Genomic DNA, 10,282 nt, shown 5'->3' on the forward strand with positions numbered 1-10,282 from the left:
AACAATACCCTGTGACTGCAGATCAATTACTCACTACCTACACATTGTTCCATCACGCCGTCACCATCTTATACATACCAGACCACCCCCAATCTAGCAAATGCTAGGGCACTCCCGAAGGAACAGGATATTTCTAGAAAGCGGGTGGCTAGTCACGTGACCTCGCTGACGCAACAATATGAAAGTAGACAAACATATCTAGAATAGCCGAGGTCATCAGTTAATATTCTTTTATGATAATAACTGGTTTCAACTGTTGAGGATGACTTGAAAATCTAAGATACCAATAAACTGGAAGGACTTTTTAAGCACATAAATTAAGTATGTGGAAAACGTAAGTAGACATTTGTCTGTAAAAACTTCAGGAGTAGTCTCACATGACAACTGATGTGGCTCTGTGTTGTTCTGCAATGTGAAATCCCACCTTTGGGTCTGGTAGGTTTATATCAACCTTCAGTAAGGAAGTTATTCTCTAATATGGCATCCAAAATTGACGTGAACTGTATGAATCTTGGCAGAATATACATCTGCTATTTTGCTAGATTTGGTGGAGTTATTCTTTTGTTTTTATCTATATTCTAGGTTTTCTGACTAGTAGATGGCAGTACCAATATAAAAAGCATAATAACTTTGGCTAGTTACAGTGCTTTGATAAAAAATACAATTTTGCTTCTGTATCTAGTGTTTCTGTAGCATTAGACTGTGTATGTGCCGTATACATATATTTTGTTGTTGAAAACAGGATCTATATTGTGAATTATGGCAGGAACAACTATTTCTACTGATTTTTGTTATTACTTATATTTTCATGATAAAAACATTACATTATTAACCAATGCATACTTGCAGTAAATGTCATCATGATTCTGTGGCAACCAATGCAAGTGTTTGTCATTCTTTCCACATACTGGAGCAAGCATACAGCTTTCAGTCAGCACAAATAGATAGGTATATGTGTTACTGTCTACATATCTGATGTTATATGTGGACTAGTTTATGCACACAGATTTAAAACATACAACAATAAAAGTTTTCAGGCAAATAAAAACTTTGGCTTGAACATTGAGACTTGTGTGTATACATAGGGTTAATTAAAATATATTAAAATGTTTTTTAATATAAAATTCAGCAAGTCAGGTGACCACAGTCAATATAAAATTGAAGTGAAACAGAATGTATCAAAACTATATTTTATATTTCGGTATTTTTTGATAGTATAATATCACCTTCAACTGATCATTTTTGAGAAGGGTATGTAACAGCCCTTTCCTACATAGAATATTCATATATTCAGATTATAAAGACATACTTAGATCAGGGATTTATAATTTCCAAGATAAGGATATCCTTTATATTTAATGGCATTGTAAAACAAAAGGATATGGCCAAACTTGGAACATCAGAAGCATCCAGACAGAGATCTAAACAAAATGTACTCCTACCATGGTAAACAAAGTGTGGCATCTTGTAACAGGTGAGAATCCACAAATACAAAGGTCAGGGGCAAAAACTGTTAACATGTTCCAGAAAATATACACAATATAATAAAAAAAGATCTCAGTCTGGAAAAGTAACACAAGTCACATGTACATGAGTTAATTCAATGACATATCAATTCAACTATCACATACTTCAAATGGCCAGAAAATGAAATTAGTCAAGCTATTCTGTACAAAAATATATCAGTCAATTTTTTATGACCTATGGATTTGTATGATTAGACTGTTAAAATAGGCACTGTGAAAACTTAAACTAGATGAATTATGGTAGGTAGGTGTGGTGAGCTTTGGACAAGACAGTCTTCCAACAAAGCTTTTTGTAATGGAAAATATACTGCAGGACTATTGTCAACATAGGCTATAATGATGTGGTAATGTTTCAAAATTGTTCTAACATAACATACTCAAACTTTGTTGTAAAGTTTAAACGATGATTTACAACAGGATTTCTCAAACTTTTTTTGGCCACAGAACACTTTTCAGCTGAAAAAAACTTATGGAACACTAGACACATGAAATATCAGTGTAGAGGGTATGTTGCATATGCAGCACCTTCTAGATTTGTATATTATTCATTTATTTATTTAATCAAATTACATATTAAGTAAGAAATGTGGTAAACCCACTGTTTCCATTGGTGTGGCTACTACAATATCTATAGATTTTGCAACTTTGTCTTTATAAGGTAAAATCACAATAATTAGTTCATTCAGAATAAGGGAAAACAGTATCCAGAGATGGTATGAAATTAGTTCAGGTATTAAATCCTAGGCAGTGGGAGAACATCAACCTACAGTTTTGCTACCTGGGAAAGGTATATTAAAACATATGTAAAACATGTGGTGTATAGAAGACAGTTGAATACTAGAAATAAATGACCTTATAACACAAAAATGTTGTTTTTATTTAATTAGACATTCAACGTTTGGCTTTACAGCTTCTTCAGGAATGTTCAACAGTTTGTGCTTTAGTGAATGCTCCTGAAGAAACTGTAAAGCGAAATGTTGAGTGTCTAATTAAACAAAAACAACATTTTGGTGTTATAAGGTCATTTATTTCTAATACTGATATGTAAAACACACCACATTTATGAAAAAAAGTGACCATAGTTACATATCAAACCAAACAGAGGAAATCATTCCAGCATTTACCTATACTTCAATAACATGTGTAACAGGACACCTTGTGATGAAGATTTCAATATTTTCTGCTCAGCAGATCTTTTTTAAATGCTCATGCAGGTACTGTAAACCAGTACATAAGTCATATGACCTATTTAACAACAACAAAAAAAAAGTATAATTAAGACACAAAGCCATCCCTGGTTTTGAACTGACAGGCTAAAGTGAAAGAAGGGAGGCAAAAGCATATACCACATCTCTGGGGCTACTTTTGTCTGATTGCATAAAGGGATCTAACTGTCGCTCTTACAGTGTACTCATGGTCCCAAAGAGTGAAGTATTTTTTGGTGTAATGGGATGTGAGCCCTCAGATTCACAGTCCAGGCATGCTAACCACCATCTGTATCTAGCCCTATAATATCAATGAAAAATGCACCACTTAATTGTTCATCTGTCAATAATCACCCTGAAATTATTTTAAACACCAAATTTGTACTCATCAAGATTTCTTCAATAACACATATAGGTTTAAACAAGTCGTGTGTCAGTAATAGTGACGTGTGCAATAGTAACAACATATGAGTGATCGTGGAGAATAATGTATAACAATATGTTAATTAGCCTGTATCTGCTATATCTAATGCCATTGATGTCTTTCACTTAATCTCAGAGCTTATCATTCTGGCTAGGATACGACAAATATAGTAATGACTAAGATGCTATTTATATAACCAAACTGCATGAACAACAATTGTTATGTGTGAGTCAGATTAACCTGGTGAAGTGTAAATCTTCTAAATTCTATATGAGCATTCCATACCAAGATTCATGAATGACTGAAGAAATAAATTAGCAAAAAAAGGTTTAATAATATGAAAAATAATAAAGTCTAACTGGGCATTTTTTGAAGCACCATATTCAATTTTCTGTGACATAGGATGTAACACAAAAATACAGGTTTTTATAGACTCATTGACCAGACATACATAGGTTTATAATTTATTTTGCAAACAAACAATCAATTTTCCAACCTGATTCATTCATAAAATCAAAATTTCATTGGAACCAAAATACTTCCTTATGTTTTTCAAAGAAAAACATATTTTAGAGAAAATACAAACTTGTGTTTTTGGTTGAAAAATAGAGGTTTTATAGGTCATTTGCACACAAAAGCTGGGCCACTTTCAAAAATGTAGAATTTAATATATTTTGTAAGTTCAGTGGGAGGCCTGTGATTAATGTAACTAAGTGATTAAAGGTATGACACACAAAAGTTAAAAATAGCATGCAACATTACAAGAAAATGTGGTTAAAAGCTATTTGACTTACAGTTCTTTAAAAGTGAAACTAGAATACACAAACTGACCTGAAGGAAGTCTACTGATGGTAATGAAGCACGATGTGGCTGGTGGATAAGCCAGACATTGGGCAGTACAACAAATGAGAAGCTAGCAGCACATAACAAAGACAAAAAAGCTATGGTTATGGAAATATAGGGCATATTTCATTAATTGTTGCTAAGTTAAATAAAAAACATATAATCCAATTTAACGTAGTATTTTATATACAGTACTTTTCAATGACTTTACAACCTGATCAACTTAATATTGTAACATCAAAAATATATTTATTTAAAAAAGGAACTATATACAAAAGCATAAGCAATTGAACGACCAAAAAAACAGGGAACAAATATAGTTGCTACAACAAATGTTCTTTGGAATAAAGGTAAAAACGTTTGAAAAATTTTGTCAGTTCAAACTAAGTTTTCAAAGTATTAGTGAGTATAATCAAACAATATATTTTTTATACTTTAAGTGTATTTGTGTAATAGTATGAGTCCACTGTAAAAAGAAGGGTATGTTAAATTAAATAATATTGAATATGCAAATAGGAAAATCACATAAAACACAGCCAACATACAATCATGGTGAAATGGAATGTATTTGAACTACATTTTGACATTATTTTGCATTTTGTAAAAAATGTGATTCCATCAAATATTTATTGCTTTTGGGAAGAGTATCTAACAGCCCTTACTGATGTAAAATATTCAAACACTCAGATCATATAGATGTGTTCAGATTGGGAATTCAAAATTTCAAAAATGTGATAGTCCTTTTACTTAATGTTATTGGAAAGCAAAGGAATATAGTTCAACTTTGGGTGCAAGAACCACCCAGAAGAAAACCTGCAACACATCGTATTCCAGCTGTGATAAGTAAAGTGCAATGTCTTGCAACTAGAGAAAATCCATAAACACAATGACCAGTGACAAAAGCCATCTACACGTTCCAGTCAACAGTATGGAACATAATCAATAAGGATCTCTATCTAGAAATGTGGCCAAGGGTACTGGTTCACCAACATAAAAATTTCAATCATACCTCTCATTCAATTGATGCATACCTCAAACAGCTATGGAATGAAACAGGTACTCATTCTAGTGACAAAACCACAGTAAACGAAACAAACTTTCAGAAGTCTGATATCAGAGAAACAAATGCCTACATGACCCCTGATCTTGGAATTCCCTTAAGGACACATGAGGTCAGGAAGATCTTAAGTTTAAAGTGACCTTGGGAGCAACTTTTGATGATTCTTCTTTTTATGTAGTTATCTATTTCATATAAAATTCTTGTTCATTTCCAATCAATTTGATGGCTAGAATCTCTCATTTGAAGAAAAATGGCATTCTTTTGGTTTCCATATTTTATGTCTTTTTTTTATGTTCAGAAACTCTCATTATTTTGGTTTCTACAATTTATGTCTTTTTTTTATATATATTCAGAAACTCTCATGTCAACACTTCTTCCGGTTTCACCTATATAACCTTTCTCACAGGATTGGCATGGTATAATATAAACGCCTTGTTTTTTTCTCTTAAAGTGTTTTTCTGTTTGAAGTTAGGTTATTTTTTTAATTGTGTTCGGATATTTGTATATGATTTTAAAGTTACTCTTCGTTAATATTATATTAAGGGGTTCATGTTAATGTTGTAGCCAATATAAAGTGGTTTCACATTATCATTGGGGGGTGATTAATGAAAGTGTTCCAAAACGCAGCATTAATTTCTTGACGACCTGATATTTTGCTTATCAGAATATCAGTGTGTATGATAGGTGTAACCAGTATCATGTTTAGCCAAACATATTCAGTAAAAGACATGAACTACGTAGATAAATATAAAAGATGGTTTATCTAGATTCTATTTGTATGACTTCCAGTAAAAATTAAAACGATTCAACAATGTAAAACGGTTAAGTGGCGAGGCAACGAAGCTTGTTTAAGCCTAAGAAAAGTGATGAAATGACGCTTTAGACTCATAGGTTTTTCTTCACATTTCTCTTATTAGTTTTTTATGGGTTTCAAATCGGGGAAGAGTAAAAATTGCATTTCAACTCTATATTTTAGTTGTTTCTAATCGCTATGAACTACTGGCGTGTGTGGGGAGGACTTTGCAGTGTAGCGTGATTTTATCACTTTTCTTAGGCTTAACACTAAATTAAGTGAAGATGCACCGATATATCAGTATATATCAAAACATATATATATAAAAAATGGTAACTCCTCTTGAGAAAACAAACAAACAACCAATGAACTGATTTATCATTAAGAATATAACTTCTATAAAGCAAATAAATACACTTATCGTACTTTTTTTCAGAGAAACTTAGCTTTTGATTTTTTAAACGTACAATAATGATTGATCTTTGTCGTGCCATTATATAATATAATATAATTTCCAGCATGCTAAAAATGCATCTTCGTTGCCCTCCAGTGACACAGCGGAATGTCTGCGGACTTACAATGCTAGAAACCGAGTTTCGATACCCGTGGTGGGAAGAGCACAATAGCCCTTTGAACAAACGAGCACCTTCGTAAAAACTTTACTCGCGTAAAACAAGCTGATAACGTTTTTTCAATCTCAAAATCTTTGTCAGTGCATATTTAATTTTGCTTACCTACAAATGTTTTTGGTAAATATAAACACATAGACTGGGGAATGTTTGCTATGTTTACAAATATTTAAGGTATATATCTACTTATAAGCCTATTTGTATATGGAACAAGTTTATTCTATTTGATACGTGCTATAAAATACACAAACATATAACCCTTCTCCCTTTTTTGCTATATGTACAGATATAAAAGTTAAGTATGTAACTTTCACAGAAAAGGGGAATGTGAGAAAGTATGATTAGTGAATCAACATATATTATACTTGGCAGCGGCAAAATAGAATGCTACGTATTATACAATGGTTTAAAAGAATATTACTGCTGAATAATAACATTGTATGAATGTAAATAAGCCCATCGTTTCTTCTATTCTCCCCTGCCTATAATAGTCTTGTCCGTACTCATACCTGAATCTCTTTCACCTGTCGCCGTTGCATCTAAACGATGATTGGTTAATGGACAACTACCACCATTGAGTCAAAACGCCAACTTACAGAGAAGCCTTTCACGACTCGTGTTCGAAGCTATATAATATTTTCTTCTGAAAAGGGCGCTGTCCCGGGACAATTGCACTGACCAACTTTTTTGGTCGTTAATAAAACTTACTTGGTTGTGGAAAATAGAATTTTCTATAGCGTTTAAGTTTGTTAAATTCTTCAAATAATCAAAGTGTCGTGAAAGAAATAATGGCTGCGAAGTGGGTGTTGTTTTATTGTCTCGGCTTGTTATATGTGAATACAGGTAAGGTTTAGTTAGTTAATGGTAAGCCTAACATTAACAGAACGATACCGAATCGAAGTGTTTAATACAATAATAGGATACTGTATATTACACTGAAAAAAATATTTTTATTAAAATTAAATGTAAAATGAACCAGGAAGTCAGAGGAAAATAATTAGAAAGGAGCCTATTTGTGCTGAAAATGAAATATCAAAGACTAAAGACGTCATTTCTGTTTCATGATTTCTTATACAACTTTACAATCGTTACTGTTGTGTAACGTTTTGAATAACTTTATTTATTTTATTTTTTGTATAACTTATAAGCCTATCTTTTTTACCTTGTTTTTTGGTGCTTTCAGATTAATATTAAGGATGTATAATATAACCTACATTTTATTTATTGCATATGTAGATGTACGTGCCAACAAGTAAGTGAACGCGCCAACAAAATTCTAATATAACAATGTAAGATTATACCATTTGTACAAAATTACTATTAATATTATTGTGTGTGTATATGCACAGACTTATATATTATAGATGGGTAGAACAATTATCAATACTGTAAGTTATTCGTGTTTGCACACATATATATTCTAGTTTTGTTGTTTTACATGACACTAACTGTGCCCATAGCGGAAGTTCACACCCTACCAACTACAAATAGTACTTTTATGCGTTATTTACAACAATATTTTTAAATTGTTCGTTATTAATTAAAGATGATGGTGAAGTTATTTTAATCTTTAGGAGACAATAAATTATTGAAAAGTTAACACATATTAATAAAACTTTCAGATATCTTTTTCTTTTTTAACTTATTGATGTAATATGATGTAAATGGTAAGACTGTAATGTATATTTGTTCTAATATGTGTTAAATGCGAATGATATATTACGATTTAAACGCCGAAAGTTGGCGAAGCATTAGAAACCAATAGGAATAAAATGACATGCCTCTGATTTTGAACCCGAAATGGACGAAGTAAGGGGGGATATGGGGAAACTTCTGCAGTGTAAATGAATTTTATAACATAAAATGAAAATTTAGAAAACCGTAATGAAACGCTGTTGGGGTAATAAATATATATATATATAGCGTCAACTTGTTTTGTCGTGCATTCATGTTACAGTAAAATAAAATCAGAATTGTGCGTGTGGATACAAGCAATGAAAACTTTTCCTAGTAGAAGGAACATATTGTGTAAGAGTTGATTTTCCTTCTTAATCTATAACGGTTTTATGACTGTATAGGTGCTGTCAAAATTATGTTAGTACTTTCCCCGGGTGTATTAGCGCTAAGGGCTTATAAGTTATAACGCTAAAAATCAGGTTTCGTTGTCCGTGGTGGGCAGATCACAGATAGCTAATTGTGTAGCTTTGTGCTTAACAACTAATCTCCGGAGTTTATCATGCAGTGTGTAAAACTAAAGTCGTATACATATATATATATATATCACACCTGTAGCCAGGAAGTATTAAAATGTTTCGTACAGCTTTTTCGATCCTTATTGCAATATATTTAGTTAGTTTCTGACATCAGCTCTTCTAGCTGAATTTTAAATGTTTATTTTGTTTGTGGAAAAAACAAAACAGGTTAATTGTATTTAAAGAAAGTACTCGAATATTTGTTATTTCACTCTTTTTTTACAATTTTTTCCGGTAGATGGTCCCAGGATCCAATGCACTCTCTTTTGAAATTCCTGGTAATGGCCCTGCTTATAAAATATATTTTTATATAATTCGACAAATAAAGTGTCAATATCTAAAGATTTTAGAACTTCTTGTGGACGGGTATGTTTATCAAAAATTAAGCTCCAACCCCTTATCTAAGAAGGTGTCTGACTTTTAACTGATAACTACGTACAATTCTTGTTGATTACCCAGATTTTTTAATCCTTCCTTACTTTACATGTACGGTTTGCCTAAAACACATAAATAAGGTTGTCCCCTGAGACCTATAATTTCTAACGTTGTTTTTGTCACATACCCATTATCTAAATGGTTAGCAGGACATCTATCCCCAGTTGTTGGAAAAATTTCATCATCGCACATCCAAAAGTGTAGATTTTGCGAACACAATTAAAAACACTGATCTAAGTAAAGGAAAAAATGTTAAGTTTTGACGTTGAAGTTTATTTAGCAACGTACCAGTTGAAGAAACCATAGAATTTCTTAAAAGAAAATTACCTTGTGCCTGTTCCTGTTGACACTTTTATCGAAATATGTGTAAACAACAATATATTTACCTGTCTTGGTCAGTAAAAATGCGGAATGGCCATGGGAAATCCACTGTCACCAATACTGTGCAATCTTCTCATGGAATATTTTGAAACCGAATTAGTTCCTTGCATCAATATAAACCTTTCAAAAATTCCGTGGTTCCGATATGTTGATGATATATTTTCTGTGTGGCCAAACAAAAGAAGTGATTTTCAACAACCTTAACCAACTTCACCCAACTATCAAATTTAAAGTTGAATGGGAAAAGAATGAACAACTTCCTTTCGTGGATGTTTTGATAACCAGAAAAAACACAGAACCAGTCCTCTCAGTATATCGTAAACCGACAAATTCTTTAAGTTATGTTCACTTCTTTTCATGTCACCATAAACAGGTCAAAACATTTATTATTTCTTCATTTTTTCTTAGAGCATATAGAATATGCCACCCGACAACGCTTGAACATGAAATTAAAAATATATTTTCTATTTACAAAGAACTACATTTTCCACAACGTTTCATTACAAACTGCCATCTCGAAGCAAGAAAAACCTTGTTCCATGAAGATAAAGAAAGATCAACCCCCCAAAAAAAAAACGTACATCACGTATAATAGTTAAATGAACCGCCTAAACGTCACGTTAGTGTAGCCTATATAATGTGTAAAGTTTAGTATGCTCTAATCTCCTATAGTGATGGCACACGACGAGACACACATGCGGCATGTAATACTGTTTGAATAAAAAAGGGAAACA

General features: G+C 32.2%; 1 protein-coding gene across 1 annotated transcript in view; it reads left to right on the top strand.

Moving 5' to 3' along the window:
• Positions 1-7,069: 7,069 nt before the first annotated feature.
• The window catches only part of LOC106457465, an 11,362-nt gene continuing 8,149 nt past the window's right edge, over positions 7,070-10,282 (top strand). Inside the window, exon 1 of the mRNA XM_013916921.2 lies at positions 7,070-7,323. Within this exon, the coding sequence (XP_013772375.1) occupies positions 7,269-7,323 (55 nt within the window). The 5' untranslated portion in view covers positions 7,070-7,268. The remainder of the gene's footprint in view (positions 7,324-10,282) is intronic.

This window comes from Limulus polyphemus, unplaced genomic scaffold, assembly GCF_000517525.1.
Source record: "Limulus polyphemus unplaced genomic scaffold, Limulus_polyphemus-2.1.2 Scaffold0, whole genome shotgun sequence".
NCBI classification, from domain to species: domain Eukaryota; kingdom Metazoa; phylum Arthropoda; class Merostomata; order Xiphosura; family Limulidae; genus Limulus; species Limulus polyphemus.